The sequence below is a fragment of the Marmota flaviventris genome, chromosome 5 (assembly GCF_047511675.1).
Source record: "Marmota flaviventris isolate mMarFla1 chromosome 5, mMarFla1.hap1, whole genome shotgun sequence".
Taxonomy (NCBI): domain Eukaryota; kingdom Metazoa; phylum Chordata; class Mammalia; order Rodentia; family Sciuridae; genus Marmota; species Marmota flaviventris.
The window spans coordinates 36289934-36312881 of NC_092502.1; the positions used below are offsets into that span (position 1 = coordinate 36289934).

A 22948-nucleotide genomic window follows, 5' to 3' on the forward strand; every position below is an offset into this window, starting at 1 on the left:
AAACCCCTTCTCTACCTACAGAGGCCTGACTCCTGTCACCAAGAGTTCTCTCCCTTCCCCGTCACCGACTCATCGGGATCATGGTCATCTCTCCTCACTCCTCCCTCCCTGCAGTAGCCAGACTTCTGGCCGCACCCCTACAAACCGATTCGGTGTGGCAAGCGCAGCGTCCCCAGCCGCAGCCAGCAAGAGTCCAGAGACCCTACGCTCCTCCTCCCTCCTCCCTCGCCGCCTTTGCCTCCACCTCCCGGGTCCATTACACCGCGGGTTCCTAGCAGCCGAGGCCCCAGCCTCCCTTCCCTTCGCTTTGGGCTGTTTCTGAAACTGGCGGGCCCGGGTCCTTTTCCAAGCCGCCTCGCCGCTAAGACCCTGCACCTGCAGCCCCGAGGCCCTACTTCCCCCTCGGACCCCACAGCTGTGAGGTGTCCACCCTCGCCGGTCCGGCCCTCGCAGGCTCTGGGTCCCCTAGGTCCACCCACTCCGCGTCCAGCCACCTCCCCCCTTTTCGAGGGCGGGCTAGGCAGGCGGGCCAAGCCGTGCAGAGGTCTCCATCCCGCTGCGCTCACAGCGCAGACCCGAGCGCAGTAGCCAGACGGCCCGCTGGGCTGAGCCACCTAGGGGGCGCCGCTCCCACCCGACCCAGGACCAGGCCTGCGGGGGGGGGGGGGGGGCTACACAGCTCCTGGTCCCTCCCTTATCTCCGACAGCGACCCGCCCCCTTGGCACGATTGGCCGCGCCTGTCCGACACTCTGCGTGCTGATTGGTGGGCCCGCGGGTCGTTCAGGCAGAGCGCCGCGGCCGCGGCGGCAGCAGCGGAGGAGAAGGGAGCCGGACCGGAAGGGTCGAAGCGCCCCGGCGCCCCTCACAGCCACTGCGGCGGCGACGGGGCGGAGCAGAGCGGGGCGGGGCGGCGGGCCGAGCCCCCGGGCAGCAGAGCCGGGAGCGGCTAGTGTGCTGCGCCGACAGTCTGCGGGCTTGCCCTCTCTCCCTGGCGGCGGCGGGGAGGCGAGGTGAGCCTGGCGGGCGGTCTAGGCCTGGCGGGGGCTGCATGGGCCGGGCCCCTCTGGGGAGGGGCGGCGGGAAAACCGCGCGGCCCAGGTCTGCGGGGTGGGCGCGGGACCGCCGGGCAGGGGTGGGCAGGGGTCTGCCGGGCGCTGTCGGCCACAGCCGCCGCCCCTGTCCTCCGGGATGCCGCAGTTGCCCCCTCCCGTCCGGCTGTCAGCAGTCCGGGGCTTTGGGTCCGCTTTCCGGCCTGACCCCAGCAGACCTGCCCGAGGGGTTTCTGTGGGCACCAGCCCTCCGGGTTGTGGGGCACACAGCTGCGCACCCATGCCGGATGTTAGGAGCTCCGAGTCTGGTGCCTGCGACCTTGGCTAAGGGACTAACACTCGCTGTCCTCGGTTTTGCCCTCAGGAGAGTGGGGGCAGTGTCTACTTTTGGGGGCACAGTTGTCGGTCTGTATGACTGTATGAAAGCGTCTGGGGCAGGAGTCGGTGCACATTTGTAGAAAACTGGGCGGAGTATTGCCCCTTGGGGTTGTGAGTGTGGTAGGAACCTTCTCCCAGTCAGCCCAGAGGCCTCCCCCAATCCCACTTCCTGCACACCTCCAATGCCTTGTCATTGCACAGTTCCCAGCAAAGCCAAAGTGAGCCCTGCCCACCTCCTCTACCACTTCCCCCCCACCACCCACAACACCAGAACTCTGGTCTTCTAGCTCACCCATCTCACCTGCCTTGAACATGCCAAATCCATTTACCTCAGGACCTTTGCACCTGCTCGTTCCCTTGTTTTATAGTTGTCCCTGGCATTTTTACACAGATGGCTCTTACTGCTCCTTCCTCTGGTCAGATGTCTCATTTTTGGTAAGGCCTGCCTTGACCATTCTCTTTCTTCCCTTAGTCATTCTATTCCATTACTTTATTTCATTTTGTTTCTGGCACTTAACTCTGGTTTGACACTTCTTTGTTTATTTGGCTGTTTATTTTCTGTAGCTTTATGAAAACAGGTAGTTGCCTGATTTATGCAGTGCTTAGGAAACACACAGTAAGTATTTAGTAGTATCAGTTCAATGAATGATGTAAGGAATGTCCCTGCCTGCCTGTTGTTTCTGCTTTATCTGTACATTTAGTGACTTCTATGTTGAAACTTGTAAGCAGATGGAAACTTGTTCTCATTTGTGAAATGTTTTAATATCCTTGACCCCTTTATTTGGTGGCTGTCAGAACAAGCTGTGATATAAATCTTACATTTTTGTAAGAGTTCAGCTCTGGTTTCTTTCTACACATTGGAGAGACATCTACTGAATTCTGCATTATCTAGGTCATGGTTTTTGCTAGGCCCTAGGGACACAAAGGAGATAGCAACAGGGTCCCTTCCCCCAGAGGGCCCAGGAACCCAGAGAGAAGACTGTTTCCAGGACAGGGTATTATGCCTGCTGTAGAGGAGTTTCTGTGCCATGGAAATGTGGAGGAGGTGACAGGTGTTGCTGGTGGGCCATTAATGGTGATCAGAATTTTTCTAGACAGGGAGAGGCACAGAAGTGTGAAAGGGCAAAAGGAAGGAAGGACTTTAGTCCTCTGTGGAGCTAAGAATCAGCCCTCAGGGACAAGTGTAAGATCTTGGAGTAGTGGGGATCCTGGAGAACTAGCAATTTTCTTGTAGCAATTTTTTACAAGTCAGAACTCCAAATTTGTTTATGTACTTTCCTGGGTTTTAAATGTTGGCAATATATAATTAAAAATTTTCATAAAAATTCTGTGAGCCAAGCTAAATGCAGACCTCATTCAACCTTAGTTGCAAGATTGTCAACCTCCAGGACAGATTGTGTGGGAGGGAGGAGCTGTGAAGATCTGGAAAAGTAGCCTAAGGCCAGGGGAACTAGGCCCTGTTTGCCCAGGTACCAGCTTAGGTACTCATTTGATTGTTACTGGAACCCTGTGAGTAGCGGCTGTGAAACTCATTTTTACAGATGAGGAAGTGGAGGCTCACAGCATTTTGCAGTCTGCTTCATAGCAAGTGGCTGGTAAGTGGAATTTGAACCCAGATTTTCCCCCAGTTCAACATTCTTTCCTGGGTCCTTAGCTCCTCTGAATATTTTTGTTTGGCTTTTAATTTGTTCTGGAAAAATAAAGTCCAGTCTATTTAAATGTTTTCCTCCTTTTAACCTTTTTTTCCTCTTCCAGAAGAATCCTGTGAGGTTAGAAATAATCCTTTTTTGGCATAGTCTCTGGAAAGCTTTGATTTTTCTCAGAGAATTTAAATCTGAGGTGGGCAGTACTTTATAATAATTTGTTAACAGATTAAAATGTGTTTATTTGCTCCCCTAAATAAAGGTTTGAAAATACACTTGAATTTGTCTATTTAAAATAAAATTTTCCAAGTAAAATGTTATACAGAGTGATTAATATTAAGCTAATTGTTTTCATGATGTACAAGATAAAACATTAATCTTGTTTCATTTCAAACCTTATTCACTTACATATTTATTCCACTCATTATTTTCAAGCAAATCCTAAATATTGCCTAACTTCATCCGTGAATTTTTTAGTATATGTCTCCAAAAGATAAGGACCTTTTAAACTTGAACATGCAGTAATTCATTCATATAATCAAATAACCAGTTAGTATTCAAATTTTTGATTGAATCATGAATTCTATAGTTTAATCATTTGAAGGCAGATCCAGGTTATGCTGTGATTGGTTGATATGTCCTTACTTTTTTTTAACATATAGATTTCCCCCTCTATTTTCTTTTTAGTTTCCCTTGGAGTTTACTTGTTGATGTACATGGGTTTTTCTGTATCATTTCCACAGTTGGGGTTTTACTGACTACATCTCTGCAATGTAACTTAATGCTTTTCTCTGTATTTCCTGAAAATTAGTAGTTGGTTCATTAAGATTCAGGGTGTACTTGTCAATGTCACCATCTTGGGTGGCCTGCACTTTCCCATCTAGAAGCACCCCGAGATTCGGTGTTCATCTCTGTTTTGCAGATGACTACTGTCATTTGCCCCAGGTCACCCAGCTAAGTGGCTGACCCACTGGGAGTCTGACTCCAGACTCCAGATCCTAACCACTGCTCCACACTACTCTACCATATTTATTCTCCCAATTGGTTTCACCTTAATAAACATTAACTGGGCACCCACTATGTAATTAGTAGGAGATTGAGAAGTAAGTCAGACATATTTTCTACCATTAAAAAGCTCAGAGTAGAGTTGGAGGTAGATTTACAAGGTAAAATATTTTTAAATAAAGACAAGTTGTGATGGCAAAAATGGGGGCAGGCCCAGCACAGTTTGAAAGGAAAGGCTGTAGAGGAAAGCTGAGGAAGAAGAAGAAGATGCTCTAACTAGATTTTGAAGGAGAAGAACAGAAGCAGGAGGGAAGTCATTTCAAGCAGATGAAGTTGTTGGGGCATAGGCCTGCAGGTGTGCAATAGGTGTGTATGCTTATCCTAGTTAGTTTGCCCAAAAGTGGATCAGAATGCTTTCTATCTCCTACTAAGGTTTTGAATCTTACTCTCAAAAGTTACTATTAAAGAAATTCAAACAGGAAATGCTGTGATTACTGCATATTTTCTAGAAATCAGCGCTCAGGGACAAGTGTAAGATCACTTGTCACTTTTATAAATTCCTTATTGTGCAATAATTGTATACCCATAAGAAGTTGCAAAGACCCGAGTACCTGTCACCCAGTCTTCTCCAGTGATTGTATATTTACATAACAATAGTACATTATCAAGGAACAAGGAAATTGGCATTAGTATGGTGTATATGTACAGTTCGCTATTATTTTATCACATATGGAGATTTGTAGAACTACTACCACTGCCACAATAAAGATATAGAACTATTTTATCATCGCAAAGATCTCTTTGTGCTACCCCTTATTACCTACCTTGCCCCCACCATCTAAAACCCTGACAGTCACTAATATTTTCTACATCTCTATAATTTTGTAATTTCAAGAATATATATGAAATTATATAGAATGTGACCTTTTGCAATTTTTTTTTAACTAAGTCCTTAGTACCCTTGGGGAATTGGTTCTAGTTCTCTCCTATGGATACCAAAATCCATGGATGCTCAAGACCCTTATAAAATGGTATAGTATTTGCATATAACCTATGCAAACTCTCTCATATACTTTAAGTCATCTCTAAATGATTTATATTACCTAATACAATGTCAATACTGTATGAATAGTTGTTGTGTAATTTAGGGAATAATGACAAGAAGAAAATGTCAGTACTTTACATGCTCAGTATAGATGCAGTTTTCCCCAGATGTCTTCTTTTTAAATTTAAAATTATTTGAACTGATATATTAAACATAAAATTGTGCATATTAGTAGGGGTACCATGTAATGTTTTGATACATTTATATATCATATAATATTTAAATCAGGTCAGACATTCTATCACTTCAAACATTTATCATTCTTTATAGTAAAAAATTTCAAAATCTTTTCAGCTTTTTGAAATGTGTAGCACATTATTGTTATCTATAGTCACCCTGCTATATATAACAATAGCACACCAGAACTTTTTCCCCCTTTTTAATTGTATCTTAGTACCCATGAATCATCTGAAATCCTTTCTAAATCCATGGTTGGTTTAATCCTCAGATGTAGAGGTTATGGAGGGCCAACTGTATAATGTCTTTGAGGTTCACCTGAATTATGTTAGTAGTTTGGTTCTTTTCCGTGCTGAGGAGTATTCCGTGATACAGATACACAATCATTTAACCATTCACCAGTTGAAGGACAATTGGATTATTTCACTTTGAATCTGTTACAAATAGTACATGAGTATTTATGTACAGGTTCTCAGGTGGACAGATCTCTCTAAAATGTCTTGTGTGCAGTGGTTTGAAAGTAGCCCAAATGGAGGCTTACATAGTGCTTCTGATATTTCTGGATTCAGAGAGTAATAAGAAGGCCTACCCCACAGCTGCGAGTGGAGGCTGAAGAGGAGGAGAATGGATGGGCCCAGGTGCCTGAAAGCAGGGATGGTAGAAGCCTCCTGTATTCTTAGGATCCAATAGTTTAGTGAAGTGATAACCAAATACTAGTTGTTATTCTACATTGTAGTATATATTGTCACTTAAGAACTGATGTTCAGAGGATGGCTCTGCAAAGCTATAAGGTTATTGATTATCAAAGTGAGTTTGGGCTGGGAGTGTAGTTCGGTGGTACAGTACTTGGTTAGCACATGTGAAGCCCTGAGTTTGATCCTTAGCACTAAGAAGAAAGAAGTTTATTTTACAAAGCTGTTTTTTTTCATAAGAATTAAAATAGGACACCAAAAAACAGTTTGATAATGAAAAATTCAGGAGGAAGTATTGAAACAAAGAGGATGATTATGAGAATCTGTTAACCGCAGCAGGTCGGTTCATTTATATGGTGCATGTCTTGAGTGTTCTGAAGCTGTAGTGTGATTAAAAGGTTTGAGTGTGGATCACTGAGTCATCTTTATCAGTAAAAGAAAAAATGTTTTGGTGTAGGGAAAGCAATATGATAACATGAGAAGGACTGTAATTTTTCTGGCCTAGTCCTGACTAGCCCTTGGACACATGACTACTTTGTAAATAAAATCAGAAATATTAGAGTAGTATGTTGGGAAGAAAATGAATATGTGGTCAAACACACACCAGTTCAAATCTGGATTGTACTGGGAATTACTCTCTTCCTGTCTCCAAACTCCAGTTTCCTCATTTATACAATAGGAGTAGTATTACCCTCATATGTTGTTAGAGCACTTATCAATGTGTCCCTTAGAGCCTGGCCCACTCTCCCTTTTCTAGCTTCATCTGCCTTAAACCCTTGGGTATCAGAAGGATCATTTTTTAGATTTTCATTTAAAATTTCTTCTTTAATCAGGTTTTTAAAATGTGAAATATGTGCATGATTCCAAAAATAAAAAAGACCAGAAAGGGAAATTTTCTCATTTCTTACAGTTTCTCTGTACTTGTTTACATCGTGTGTCTGTGTGTGTAGGTGTGTAGGTGTGTACGTGTACATAGATTGGCATTTGCTATGTATACTCTTCAATTCGCTTTATTTCTTTTCTATATCTTAGACATCTTTCCATATCAATACATATTAAGTCCTGCTTCTATTTAATGGCTTTAATAGCACTTTATGCTGTAATATTAATAATTCAATCCTCTGTGTACATTAAGGTATTCGTAGTTTTTTTGCCTATCACAAGAAATGCTACAAACATCGTGCACATATATCTTTGAATACTCTTACACATATATTTGTTAGATACATTATAGAATTGTAGTTATGATACTTGTTTTCCCTCAAAAAAAAAAGTATTTACCAATTTATAGCTCTCAATAGCATGTATTGAAAGTATCCACATTCTCATGTCCTGGTTGATACTTTGAACAGGTCAGGTCTTGCCTCCTCCATGAAGCCTTCTTTTACTTTTATCTCTATACCCTTGTTTACTCCTTTCCCTCCTGCTCTTTTTTTTTTTTTTTTTTTTTTTTTGATGGGGGTGGTACTGGGGATAGAATCCAGGGTCTTGTACTTGATAGGCAAGTACCTTACTGCTGTACTATACCACCAGCCCCTTCTTCCCTACCATTGAGGAGCTCACAGCCTAGGGGAAGAAGCAGATCTACAAAAGTTGTTATAATCCAGGCTGGTGGGTGCTACCAAATACAGAAGTAGTATGGATGCAGGACCTTGTTGGACTGATGATAGTGGCTATAGCAACACAGCATGGGAACCCAGGTGAAGAACCAGGACCCACTGGTGTGGGAAGTAGAGGTAGTGCATATAGATTTTAGTGTGATACTAATGTAGTTGCAGGAAGAATTCTTGTACTTCCCAACTTGTAAAACTTTTTCTGAGCCCCAGTTGATACTTCAGTTCATTGAAGTACAATCTCAACAGTATAGATTCATTAATAGCTAAATTGTGTGCCTTTCTCAGGTTGTCTTGAGTTTCTTTCTCTTGCTCTCATGAAGCCCAAAAGTGACAGAGAAAGGAGCTTTGACAATTTCTCTCTTACGTGACTTTTTTTTTTTTTTTTTTTTTGCTTAATAAGGGCACTTATTGAAAGTGAAGGGCACTTTAATTTTCGAATTATTTTAAATCTTGAGATGAAATCATATTAATAATTATAGATCCTAGTATGATTGGATATTCTCCCCAAATTCAAAGAAACTAACCTAGTACAATATAGGTACTAGTAAGAATATGAGTAGCAAGTAAATGTAGAAGAGAGTTCAAAAGTTGTTCAACAATGTTGAGATTGATTTGTCCCAGCCTCAACATAAACAGGTGGTCCAGAATGGAAGGTGGCTCTGTGTTCAAGGTCATTCAGGAATACAACTCTTCCATCTCGTGTGTAACTTCCACTTGTAGGTCTGTGACAGAAAAGATTGGAGAGTGAGCAGCTTTCTATAAAACAAAATAAAATAAAAGCCAAACAACAAAAAAACATGATCTGGAAGTTGCACACATCACTTCTGTTCACACCTCAAAGGCCAAAAGTTGTTCATCTGGCCATTCCTGGCTTCCAGGAAAGCTGCCAGCTGTTGTTTCTACTTGAGCAGCTCAGTAGGGACAGGATGGATTCTAGCGTATATCAGTGGCCTGTGCCACAGTTGTGCTGCTTGTGCCTTAGCATTTCACAGTTTCCCAAAATTGAACTCACCAGCTCTGCATGTCTTTTATGCTTTACCCTCATTTTTTCTCATCTCCAGGTCAGCAACGTAAACTTTTTCAAAATCATACATTTTCTCCTCATCCTATGTGCTGCTGTCCTGTCATTTTTATCTGGTTTTTATCTCTGGTCCTACCTACTCTAATCCATCCCCTTCTCATCTTCCCATATAACCTATCTGAAAAGCAAGGTTGATCATGTCTGGTGCTTTGACACACCCCTCAGGACCAAGCTTATATGACCTTTGTTGATTTGACCTCATTTTTTCTTTGTCATCATTTCCCCATTATACAGCAAACTAGATCTCAAATGACTTATCTCACTCTCTCTGTAGGTGCTATTTCTCCCCACACTCCAAAATCTTCCCTGTCATTCTGGGTTTAGGACCCTTCTTGTATTAGGTCTCTTTCTGAGTGTACTTACAGCACATGCTTTATAAGTTCACTGAGGACAGGCATTGTTATGGCATGGGATCTCATTTGCATGGGTAAATGTTTTGTGAATAACCAGTATCACTGGTGTATTTACAATATGACAAAGGAATGGCTGCCCCCAACAGAGCAGGCTGCAGTGGGTATCTGTCCTTTTGCTGAGTCTCTTTAATCCTTAGCACTTGTACCTTGCTAGCCAAGCTGAAAATTTTGCCATATTTAGACAATTTGAGTTCTGTGCCTCTACTGTCTACCCCTACCAAAACAGTCTAAGGTGGATTCTGCCTCCTCCATGAAACTTCCTTGTCTTCAGCAGCCCTGCCATTATGTAGGATCTCTTCTGCTTTTTGCCTTTGTTTACATCTTTCTTATGGCCATTACCTCATAGTAACTTGTGTTAGAATATAGATAACATATGGACTTGATCCTCATACTTCTCCCATCAATAATGAATTATATGCTACTTCAAGACTGGTTCAAAACTACTCATGGTGTATTTCTGTGATACTTACCACTTTATGTACAAAGACACCCCCTAAATATTGAGTTAAATTCTTTCAGCCTTTTGTTAATCTGTAGAAAAGGATATTCATTCAGATGTCAGTAATATGAAACAGAATTATAGGGAATCATTAAATGTTGTAATGTGGGTCAGATCAGTGAAGGTTTGTTGAACACTCAGTGTCCCATTGGCAGGCCCTCCCTGACCTGTCCTTGGAGTATGAGATGCCATGGTGAGCAGATAGACCTATGCCTACCCTCTTGGAGCATGAGGTACGGTGACCTTTTGGCCTGGGACTGTTCCTGAGTCCCTTCCACACAGAAGTGTGGCCTTGGCAGTTGTTCTAGATCATGAAGCTTTAGGTTGCTCCAGTATAAGTTGGAATGATGATCCTGCTAGAGGCAGGGGAGGGTCCATGTGAGCCATCATGTTTGTCTAACATCTAGTGCAAATGGCCCCGGAGGCCCATCTAGCCAGCTGTACTAATGACTCTTAGCAGGAATGGCTGGTCAGAGTAATTGGGGCTGGGGTTGTGGCTCAGTGGTAGAGTGCTCGCCCAGCACATGCAAGGCCCTGGGTTTGATTCTCATAAAAATAAATGAATAAAGATATTGTGTCCAACTAAAAAAAATAAGTATTAAAAAAAAGAATAATGAGGAAAAACATGGGGCAATGGTCAGTTGGAAAAACTATTGATTTCACTTCACATCTTTGTTGAGGTTGTTATTAATCAATTTATTTCTATGTTTCATGGCAATCCTAGATATCATTATATTGAAATACAAATCATTCCTCAAAAAACTGATTGAGTAGATGTTAAATGTTAAATGATAGAACAAAAGGCAGGGATTTGATGAAGCTGTAGAAAAAAAATCTGTTTTTAAGCAATATGGGATGGTTATCTATATGATTTTTTTAAAGAGAGAGAATTTTTTTAATATTTATTTTTTAGTTTTCAATGAACACAATATCTTTATTTTATTTTTATGTGGTGCTGAGGATCGAACCCAGCGCCCTACGCGTGCCAGGCAAGCACACTACCGCTTGAGCCACATCCCCAGCCCATCTATATGATTTTATTGCTGGCTTTTAAATTAAAAAGACAAATAACTTACTGACTTTTTAGTAAGTGTCATCAGACAAGAACTAGGAAACCAAGTAAATGTTTGCTTGTTTTCTGTATAAAATCAGCTAGATTCCTACAGAGTAGAAATCTCATCACTGCCTAAAGCACAAAAAATCTACTTTCTGCAGTTGCCAATTTATATTCATACATATGTGAATAAACTTTGTAGTGTTGATATTTTCTGCTGTAGGGTAAGGCATAGTTTGTAGGTACAGGGGTTGCAGGCCAGCATCATAAAACAGAGGCTCATCCATGATTACCCATGTTACTAGGCCTCCAACAACCCATCATTTAACATGAATCTTGCTTTCCGGTTTATCACTTTGTGTTGGATCTGTAGTGGAAGACTGGGCCATTTGCTTTTCTTTAGGAATTCTAGAAGCTATCATTTTGAAATAATGCCCTCATTTGTGGTTGAGACTGCTAAGCATAAACTTGTCTCACAAAAAGCAAACTGATGAGAAGCATTTAGTAGTGTAGTAGTTTTACCATTGCTGGTGATAATACATAAATCTTCTCAAAAGTGGTTATTTTTTAAAGCAGACCCTTAAGATTTTGTTCCATTGGGCCTCAAAATTCCTTTCATAATGATCTTGTTCCACTGAAATGTCTATGCATTTATATCTGCATTTTTGTGTCTTTCTTAGGTTTAAAACTTGGTCAACTCATTTTATCAACTTAACAGCCACATTGTCTTATATCCCAGTATATTTGAAATACTATTAAGTGAGCTGTGTAAGTATAATTCAGTAAGAATGCATATTCATTCTGTTTCTCTTTTAAGGAATTTGACAACAGTACCAGCTCTTCAGAATATTGTATGACACTACATCATGAGTGACAGTAAATGTGATAGTCAGTTTTACAGTGTGCAAGTGGCAGACTCAACTTTCACTGTCCTAAAACGTTATCAGCAGTTGAAACCAATTGGCTCTGGAGCCCAAGGAATTGTTTGGTAAGTCTGATCTGTTTTAATAGTGTCGATTGAGTTTTTGCTCTAATAAAAAGTAAAAATAAATCATCAGAATTTAGAAACACTAAATGATAAAAGAAATACTCTGTTATAGGTTTATGAGCTAAATTGACTCAACTTCTTGCAATAAGTTATTATGTAGTCAGGTTGTAGGAACAAACCCAAATTCTTAGAATGCTGCATTAATAGGTAGCAATTTTTCTTTTGCTTCGTTTGTTTATTTCTTTTTTTTTCTTTTGGTTTTGTTTTGTTTTTCATTTTCCTTGTCATTATGATATCAGAGTAATAGGTATGACAGTGTAACAGAAATTTGGAGTTTTATTCATTTCTTCATCATGGCCACCTTTTCCCCCCCCCTCCCCCTTTTATTCCCAATCACTCCTATTCATTTCTAGGCGCCATCATTGCAGTGCCTTGCCATTCATTGGCAGGATGAGGCCAGTCAGTGTCATTATCACACCATGGATTAACCAGGAAGGGATGCTGTGTGAGGGGTTGGGCTGGCCGTCTCTTCCTTGGTGTCTCTCTTCAACTATGTGTCCAGCCCAGGACGTCAGAACCGTTAGTCTGACCCTGAACCTTAGTCTCTTGCATGGTAAGACAGTCAGCTGCTGCGACATCACTGGCCAGCTAAAGGTAAAGTTTTTCACGTGTTTTCTAGACTATAGTTATCAGCACCTCCCAAACATTTTATCCCTTATTTTTCTGGGCAAAACTTTTTCCCCCCTCTTTCTGGTCAATAAAAACAAGATTATTTTTGTCTCTAAAAGAAACTGTAATGTTTATAGCTAGTAGGCAAAGGGTATTAAAGATAAAAGAATTTCTTTGGGTGGTAGAGGAGTTTATCTTTTCATGTAGAGAAGCAGAGCTTAGAGAAACTTCCTTACCAATTTTTAACTGATCCTCTGTTAGAGAGTATGTGATCAGGAAAATCAGTTGTTCTTTTATGCCTAGGTGGTTGAAGGCCCTTAGAGCTAAGAGAGTTGCAGTCCAGAATTTGAAAGAGAAACTAATGAGGGAGAGGGGTTTGGAGGGAATGCCCAGTTTATATATAAAATAGTGCTGATGTTGACTTCTTACTGACAACATGCTTTATTGGTATGGGATGGGTATCCTTTATCTGAAATTCTTGGGAGCAGAAGTATTTTGATTTCAGATTTTTCCCCCAGATTTTGGAATATTTGTATAGACTTAACCAATTTAGCATCCCTAATTAAAAAAAAAAAAATCTGAATCTGAAATACTCCAAAATCTAAAATTGTTTGAGCATCATTTGGAGCTTGTCACATTAGGGATGCTTAATCCATACCTAAATTCTTTGTGCCAGGAGAAGATTTAAAATCAGTGGGTTGTTCAAATTAGAAAAAAATTGATGTTAATAAAAAGTTATGAACAATAAAACATTCTTTTGATTTATAGTTATTTCTTATTGAGAATTAAATGGTAGTTTGACACAGATAATTTGGCAATAGAGAGAGGAGGGAGGGAAGGATATAGAAGCAGGACATATCAAAGATCTTCAGGGAGTTCACTTTGTGGCTTTTAGACAGACAGTTATTTTAAATATGGGCTTCATTTATCCCTATAGGCTTGTCATTTACTTAGTTTTGAAGGTTTAGTAGTAATGTGAATAGTATATTTTATCTAATCACTGTGAGTGCTGCCATAACCCTCACTAAACAAATGGTATAGGACTAGGAAGACTCATTGACTTCTTCCTGTCTAACAGGGTATTAGTGATAGGCCTGGGACCAAAACCCAGTTGTTGGTAATTTGGGACCTTGTTGCTTACAGCGAGATAAGAATTATTGTTAAATTTGAACCACTGATCTTAGCAATAATGAGTAAATACATATTTATTAAATACCTACATGAAAATTCTCAGATAATTATATTTATCTCTATAGGACAGCTATTACATTTAAAAACAGTTTTAATTTTATAGCTATAACCAATATTCAGTTTTATGGTATCTTCTCATCTTATGTTCTAATTTGGGAAAATAAAAACTTTAGAAGTGATTTTAGCTTTCTTTGTCCCCCTTTTCCCTTGTACCAATCTATAGATACCACATAAGAGAGGGGAAATAATCTGGTAATGGCATATTACTGTCTAAGCAAACAAACAACAAACTTGCTTTTGCTCAAATAAGCTAATAAAACAATAGGTTCCATCCCAGGAAATGAATTCTATCATATTGCTTATTAAAATATTGTCAGTTTACTGTTAATTGATGATCTAAAACTTTCTTTTGTCAGTAATGCCCTCCACCCAATGTTCACATCCTAATCCCTGGACCCTATCTATATATTACTTCATACAACAGAAGGAACTCTGAAGATTTGATTAAATTAATGATCTTGAAGTTGAAGAATTAGCCTCAGTTATTCTGGTAGACACAATATAATTAAAAGGGTCTTTACAAAAAGGAAACCAGAGGTCTTAGTCAAAGAAGGAGATGTGATAACAAAAGCAGAGTTTGTAATAGTGTAAAACCAGGAAGCAAAGAATATTGGAAGCCTCTAAAAGATAGAAAAAAAGTAAAGTTCTACTGACTCCTTTATTTTGGTCCCGTAAGATCCATTTTGGACTTCTGACCTCCAGAACTGTAAGACAATAAATGTCTATTGTTTTAAACCAATACTTGGTGGTAATTCATTATAATAGCATTAGGAAACTAATACAGAGGACTGTGCATTTGCAGTTTTGAAAAATAAAATGTAACAGGAGTGTATAGTTTATAAAACTTGTTAGTCTTTATTAAATTAGAGCATTGTAAAGACATAGGGACAGGTATACACATAAACCAAAGGACAGATTGTTGGCTTGCGTACAATTAAATGGGAGGATTGGAACAAGAATAAAATATTCTGATGCCTAAATTTGTTTTGTTTTGTTTTGTTTTACAGTGCTGGGGAAAGAACTCAGGGCCTTGTGCATGCTAGGCAAGCACTCTACCATTTATCTATTCCCCTAGTCCTCAACCCCTAGTTTTGAATTGTTTTTAAAGTTTTTGTTGATTTGTTTCTATGTTTTATTCATTAGATGGTGTTGGTAAAATTTATTAGGAAATAAATTTTTAAATGTTTATCATTTTAAAATACTTATTTCAACTAAGTTATATAGTAATATTAATTAATTGGAAGAGTGCAGAAAACAAACATACACCTTTTCTTTCTCCTTCTAAAATATTAAATTGTTCTACCAGAATAGGAAAAGTTTTTTATATTTTGAAAGTTCTATGAAATATTTAGCTTTTTTTAAGTGTTTATTATTAGGTCTGGCAGTACAAAGGTCATTAACAGTTATAACCATAGTGTGAAATAATTGGTATATCTTTTACTCCCTTCTTCCTCCAATTTTGTATAATAATGAACATTGGCCTGCTCTTAAATTGTTTTATTTTTCTCTATTAGTGTGTATGTGTATATATGTATAGTGTGTGTATTTATAAACAAATATTCACAACAAAATTTCCATGATAAAAGAGACATTTGGTATGAGGCACAAAATAGCTGTGACTTAGAAGGCATAGGTTCTAAATCCACTTCCTATCTTCACTGCTCTAGTGCTCTGTGACCTTGGGCAACCCACCTGTCTTCATGGGTCTTAATATGTTCACCTTTCAAATGACAGTTTGGAATTTCTTGTTTAAGATGGTAATGAAACACAAAAAAAAGAACCATGGCAATATCAGTGAATTAAGGTTTTAAAAAATTTCTGAAATATTTAAAGTTGTTGGAATCTTGATAAGATAAAACAGCAGAGGAAGTGAGAATAAATAAGTTAGTCATTTGTAATAAGAAAGACAATCTTTCTTTAATAGATCCCCAAGAGGCTGTGAATATAGAGATGACAAGTATAGAAAATGAAACAAGTGGCTAAAATTAGGGATATTAATAAAAAATATGTCTGTGAAATAGTTGTGCTCACAATATTTCCACCGCTTTCCCCATGCTCAGCATTTGTCCCTAGAGAGCTTATAAGTTAGTGAAGAATTATTAAATTGGGATCCAGAGAAAGACAGAAGCCCAGTGTGGGGAGCCCAACATTTGAGGTTGTCTTTCCCTTGGGGACATTTAAATTCTAAAAGGGGCAGATGAAATATTTGACTAGTGCTTTGGACTGTCTTATGGCTAAGAGATAGGGATTAGAGTTCAGGGCTTTCTAACAGAACCTAGCAAATTTCCTTTGCTTTGTATTGGGACCAAGAGTTACATCCTAGAAGTAAAGAAACCAGAGAGAGAGGTAAGTCCATGGAGGCACATCTCATTTGCTGAACTTCTACAGAAGTGAACCTAAATTGTTAGTGTCCCCATATGCTTATCAGAAGTAAATATAAATTCTTTCTGGAGGAAGTTAGCATTGTGCTAGGTATCAATATTTCTAGGTAACAGTTTTTACAAAGCAAGATCTAGCACACAATAAAAAATAACTAAACATACAAGGCAATAAGACAAGATCCAACAGAAACAGATTCACAAGAGGTATTGGTATTATTATAGTCACATTTTAAAGTAATTATGATGATATGTATGTTCAAGGTAATAAAAGGCAAGATTAAAATTTTAGGTATAGAAATGAGGACTTTTTTTTAAATGAGGACTTTAAAAAGAGAACTAAATGGAAATTCTAGAACTTAGAACTATAATAACTGAATTAAGAATTTAATGAGTAAATTTAACAACATATTAGATATAACTGAAGGAAGAATTAGTTACCTAGAAGATATATCAGCAAAAATTTTCTAGAATAAAGCCTGGAGAGACAAAAAGAGTAGGAAAACTATAAAAGAGAGAATATATTAATTTTTTGTTACTGAATAATAAATTACCACAAGATTAATGACTTAAAACAGCCCATATTTATTATCTCATGGTTCTTTAGGTTAGAAATCTGAGCCAGCTTGCCTGTAGTCTTGGCTCAGCATCTCACTTGAAGGCTGAAACCAAGATGTTGCCTGGGCTGGGCTCTTACATAGAGACTCTAGGGAAAAGTCTTTTTCCAAGTTTATTTCAGTTGTTGAAAGACTCTAGTTCCTTACTACTCTAGGTCTGAGGTCCCCAATCCTGTTCTTTCAACCAGAGGTCATTCATTGCTCCTAGAGGCTGCGTATTTTCCTTCTCAATTGACCCCCGCTTTATCTTCAAGTCAGCAATGGCATGACTAGTACTTCCTATGAAGCATATCTCTTACTTCCCTGCTTTCCACCAGCCAGTGTAAACTCTGTTTTTAAAGGGCTCTTTTAAGAAGCCTGGGCAATCAATGTAATGAGATCCCATCTTAAAAAAACAAGACGAAAAACAGAAGGAAAAAAAAAAAGAAAATGAAAGTTCGAAAAGGATACCATTTAAAATAGGATAACATTTTTTCTTATTACATTTGTAGGTGAAAAATCATAAAAAAAAATGGGAAAGACCTCTACAAAAGCTAAAATATATTAGAAGAAATAAACAATGGTGGAATATATCATGTTTATGAATTATATAATGAATAAATTAAGGTATCAGTTTTCAAACTTGTCTGTAGACTGATTATAACCTACATCTAAATAGCCTTTTCTTAAAAAATGAAATTAATAAGATGATTCTAACAATTACATGTAAAATTAAAGTTTCAAGAATGATCAAAATACCCTTTAAGAAAAAGGGGGAAAGACTCTTACAGATACAAAGACTAACTAGGAAACTGTGGTGATTTGATGGTGTGATGTGGATACAAGGTGAGACAACAGAGCAGTGGAATACCATAAAGAACCTAGAAACAGAATAATACACAGATGGGCTTATGATTTATTATAGTAGTGGTCTTACCAAGCATTGGGGAAAGGATAGTCTTTTCAGTAAATGGGCATATTAATATTTACATGGAAAAAAGTGAAATTTGACCCCAACCTCACATTATATACAAAATTCAATCTCCGTTGAATTGCTCTGAATGTGAAAGAAAAAGTATTAAAGCTATTTAAATTTAATATAGGAGGATTTTTTTCATGATCTTTGGGGTAAAAGACATCTTTAAACAAGATATAAAAAGCATTCATCATAAAAGATTCATAAATTTATATTAAAATTAAAATTAAGAAACTAGAAAAACAAGCGTAAGCATAAGAAGATACAGTCTGAGCAGGCATGGTGGCTCATGCCTGTAATCCCAGCGGCTCAGGAGGCTTAGCAGGAGGATCACAAGTTCAAAGCCAGGCTCAGCAACGGGAAGGTTCTAAGCAACTCAGTGAGACCCTGTCTCAAAATAAAATACAAAATACGGCTGGGGATGTGGCTCAGTGGTCAAGTGCCTCTGAGTTCAATCCCTGGTACCTGCCCCTCCAAAAAAAGAAGATACAGTCTACCTTTCATATCCCTAGGTTCTGCAGATTGAAAATATTCTGAAAAAATATTCCATCTGTACTGAACACGTACAGACTTCTTACCCTGTTATTTTTCCCTAAACAAAACAGTATAACAACTATTTATACAGTATATACATTATATTAGGTATTATAATTAATATAGAGATAAAGTATATGGAAGGATGTACATAGGATATATGCAAATACCATACCATTTTATGTAAGGGACTTGAGTATCTGTGGAGGGTTCTAGGTCCAATCTTCCATGGATACTGAGGGATGAGTATAGACTGACCAAAGTCTCTTATTCCGAATATATAAAGAGCTCTAATCAATAAAATAATCAGAGACAATCAAATAAAAAATATGTTGTCATAAAAGAGGAAATTCAAATAACTGATAAACAGAAAAAATATGCTTAATGTCATTGTTCATCAGGGCAATGCAAATTAAAGTTGTATTCTCATTTATATAATGAATACCACTGTACAGTCAGCACAATGGTTAAAAATTAAAATGTAGATAATACCAAGTATTGGTGAGAATATAGAACAGCTCACATACAGCTCCCACAGGTAAACTTTTTGTTTAGTGCAGGTAGACCTAGAAATTAATAGAATAACTTTGGAAATGTATACCAAAATAGAATATATTCATTCCCACTCTTAGCTATTAACTTATCAGAAATATATGCGTAGGGAACCTGGACCTGAATAAAGAATGTTTGTGACAATATTTATTACAGTTACTTGAAGACTAAAAGCAACTAAAATATCTGTCAATGTTAGGTGATATAGTCATGAAATGAATATTATAACAATGACAGAATGAATTATAACTATACAGAATAATGGGTGAAACTCATAAATACAATGTTGAACAAAAGAAATCATATATAGATTTCAAAAACCAGACAAAAATAAACTATGGGGCCTTAAGGAAGTGTGTTTAGCAAGTGAAAGCAAAGAAGTGATTACCATAAAAGCCAGAAGTAGTTCTTGTCTTTGGTGGACAGGAAGGATAACAGTTGGAAGGGTTGTGTGAGGAGAACTTTGAGCAGCTGATTGAACATGGCTCTTTATGATAAATCATTGATCTGAAGAACAAAACACAAAATTCAGGAATAAATATCAGATAGACTGCCTCCTTGCCAACAGTACTCAAAGATGGAAATCAGTGAAGCAATGGCCTTCAAGTTCTGAGAGAAAATTGATTTTTAACTTAGAAGGAAAATTATCAATGCAAGATGAGGGCAAAGTAAGGCTCTTTCTCTTCTACGTACTTTTTCTGGGGAAATTCCTTGAGGATGGACTCTAATAAGAAAGACAATGTCATAACGTGTAACATGAGAAACAAAAGAGGCAGTGAACAGAAATCCCAGGTTAATAGCTATGTAGTAGGCTTTAAAAGAAGCTCCAAGATGCATGTATGGTGAGTGGCAGCAAAGGTCATGTGATATTTAGAAAATGAAATGTGATCCCAGCTCTATAACTAGTAATATTTACTTGTTCACATTCAGTGTATTGGTTTTCATTTAAACACATCCTAAGGAGGAAACACAGAATACTTAGCTTAAATATAAAATAAATATGTTAGTAAGCTTAACCATTTATGACTGAATTTTGGAAGAAAAAGGAGGATGGTAGAGAGTAAAAGAAAGGAGATAGGGGATGCAATAAAATTGTCTCATTTCACATACTTGGAAGTCCAGAAGTACCTTTGAAAACTGATGGAACAAGAAGTTTAGGCATATTATTTAAAGATATAAAGGCAACCAAAAAAAAAAAAAAACCCTAAAATTAACATAAGATCAAAACTGGGAGGTGTTAGGAATTTCAAGTACATGGCTAAATCCTTAGTTTTTATTAATAGGTAGCAAATAGTTACTTTCTAAAGTTGGTAAATGAATAAATAGTGATTAAAAATATTTTTTTTCTGAAGCTAAAAAGTGATCACAAGAACCCAAACCAGAAATACTTGGAAGTCATTGCTTCTGGAGTCAGAGCCAGGAATGAAGAAGCATGTGTCTACTCAGATGCTTAAAATAGGCCCATTTGGCTCATTTTGGACAAAATGTTTTTAACTGACAAAAAGTATATGTTTATCGTGTAGAGCATGTGGTTTTTAAATGTGCATACATAATGAATAGCTAAATTGAGCTAATTTACATATGTATTACTTCACAAACTTCAATTTTTGTAGTGAGAATGCTTTAAATCTATTCTCAGCAATTTTCAAGACTATACCATGTTATTAACTGTAGTCACCATGTTATACAGGAGAAGGCAGATTTAACTCATAACTCCTGTCTAACTGAAATTTTGGACAAAACTTTTAAAACCAAGATGTGTCTGTTTTCAAATTGTTGAATCTGATAAATATTTTGATATAAATGAACATAAATAGATTAATCTTTAATATTTTATGATTCATGTGATTGGCAAGTGGATATGTAGATTTATGTATGTGTATACACATACATGTACTATGAAATAAATTAAAGAAAAAGTAGTTAAGAATGACATTTCAAGTAATTCTTAACCAAATGCTATGGTGACAGCCTTCAACTTAAAAATAGATTGAATTAAATTAGAGTTGTTTGGCCAAAAAGCATCATTAAGAGAAAAGAATAAATAAATAAATAAAAACAATAAAATAAGTAAATAATTAGGAGCAATATTTTAAATGATGCTTAGGTTCTCTGATGTTCTTAAGCTATTTTTACCCCTAATGATTAATCAAAAGGTAATAACCCTAATAATGGTATTTAGTGCTAGGGTGAAACCTGAAAATATGCCATTAGGCTACTCAATTTTCATGTCTATTTCCTGGAGGAAAATGAACACCAAATTTAATCATGGAACTTGAAATGCTGGAAACAGAGACTCTGGATTTTATTCTTACTATAATAGGAGGAAGTATTTCTAGCAAAATTTATATATAGCAATTGATTACATTAGAGATTTTGTATCTTGGGGATTTACCACGAACTGAGATTTTGGCTTCTATTTCTTTTTAAGATTCTTTTGTCTGTGAAAAATATCATCAGAATTTAGATTGATTAAATTCTCTTCATGAGCTTAACCATTTCCTCTGCTTTGATGCTCCTTAATATATTTTACTTACTGATAATAGTGAATATTTTCAATTTCTTGACCTGAAGATTTCATTTCTTCACCAGTCTTAGATGCTCTGCATTAAATTACCTATAATAATCTCAACGAACATGATGAAAGTTTAATGTGCAAAGGATCCCTGTATCCCATCCTAATTGCAGCTGAAATTTCCATGACTCCATGCAAGAGTTAGTCCATCCTGCCATCTTGGCCAATTCACTTTTCTCTTCTGGTGTACAAGTCCCTTTACTGGAAACAAGTAGAAAGATTTTCCCACATTATTCATTTTAAAAGATAATTTATTGGATACATATATTTCCATTGTTATTTTTTCTAAAATCATCCTAATGGATTGTTTATTATATTTCCTAATTATAGTGCTGCTTTTGATACAGTTCTTGGGATAAATGTTGCAGTCAAGAAACTAAGTCGTCCTTTTCAAAATCAAACTCATGCAAAGAGAGCTTACCGTGAACTTGTCCTCCTAAAATGTGTCAATCATAAAAATGTAAGTTATGTATTTGTTTCCTCTGTGCGTATGCTTTGGTGTTGTCAGTGATATGATAATCTTTTGGAGATTCATTAAATTTAGACCTAGGATAAATGAGAAAAAAAGCCTATTAAAATGATTATATTTTATTGATAAAATTCTTAATCATCACTGGGAAGATTGAAGTTAGAAAAAGGATTCATCATCCATAGGAATTTAGGTCACTCAACTAAAGAATGCCAATTAATCCTGTGACACTTATTTCTCTATAAACACTACTCTGTCACTATAAAACAGTAACATATATTGACCTAACAAATTTAAAAACAACTAAATATTTTTTGGAAAAAAATTTTTTGAAAGATGTACTTTTTACTTTGTATACAGAGATCTCTGTTTTAAATACATGTTTTTAGATGATGTGACATTCAGGATAGCTGTACTTGTCATCTCCACAGAAATCAAAACACTAAGTTTTGAGAAGAAATACTATATCTCTAGAAAAATGAGGTTTGGTCAAGTGTACTCTATGTCCTACTATGATTTCTGAGCATTTTTGATTTTTGATAACCTGGCCATGTGGTGAAATAATAAAATGGGAAATCTTAGAGATTTTAGAAATCAATTCATGAGGACCACCCCACTGCCTTTTTGTTTTAAAGAGAGGGAAGAATAGTTAAGATTACACTAAACTTTATATGGTTCCGTTTGTTTTAACATTTATGCTAGATCTTTCTGGTGTAGGGACATTAAATACAAACCTAAGATGGATTCATTTTTTTGAATCAGTGGTTTAAGTTGGTCTTAATTTCTTAAATAGATGCTTTATTTTATTTAAAAAAATTTCTATGTTATATAATATATGGTTTTATTTATTTTTTAATTCAAACAATATATATATAAGAAAGCAAAAATTCCCGAGTTCCTCCATCAACAGATCACTAGCATTAACATTTTTTGATGAGCATTCTTTCACATATGTGTGCACATTTATATAAACAAGATTATATTATTCTTCATCCTGGTTTATAATGTCAGTAGATCCCATATACTTTAATGAACATAGATATAAGTCATTTTTTAAATTGGTTCCATAATACAGATGTACAATGATTTATTTAACAAATCACACATCATTGGATATTATTTCTAGTTTTTTGTGGTTATAAGCAATGCTACAATGAGCACTTATACATGAATCTTTGCACCTTTATCCAGGTGAATTTCTTGGCCAAGATTGCTGACCAAAGAATATTCATACTTCTGGTTTTAAT

At 37.2% G+C, this 22948-nt stretch overlaps 1 protein-coding gene across 2 annotated transcripts in view; it reads left to right on the top strand.

Annotated features, from left to right (window-relative positions):
* The first annotated feature begins 796 nt into the window (after positions 1-796).
* The window catches only part of Mapk9 (mitogen-activated protein kinase 9), a 50540-nt gene continuing 28388 nt past the window's right edge, over positions 797-22948 (top strand). For both annotated transcript variants that reach the window (XM_027953332.3, XM_071612142.1), the window contains exons 1-3: positions 797-1011; positions 11531-11701; positions 21563-21692. In XM_027953332.3, the coding sequence (XP_027809133.1) occupies positions 11580-11701; positions 21563-21692 (252 nt within the window). In that variant the 5' untranslated portion in view covers positions 797-1011; positions 11531-11579. The remainder of the gene's footprint in view (positions 1012-11530; positions 11702-21562; positions 21693-22948) is intronic.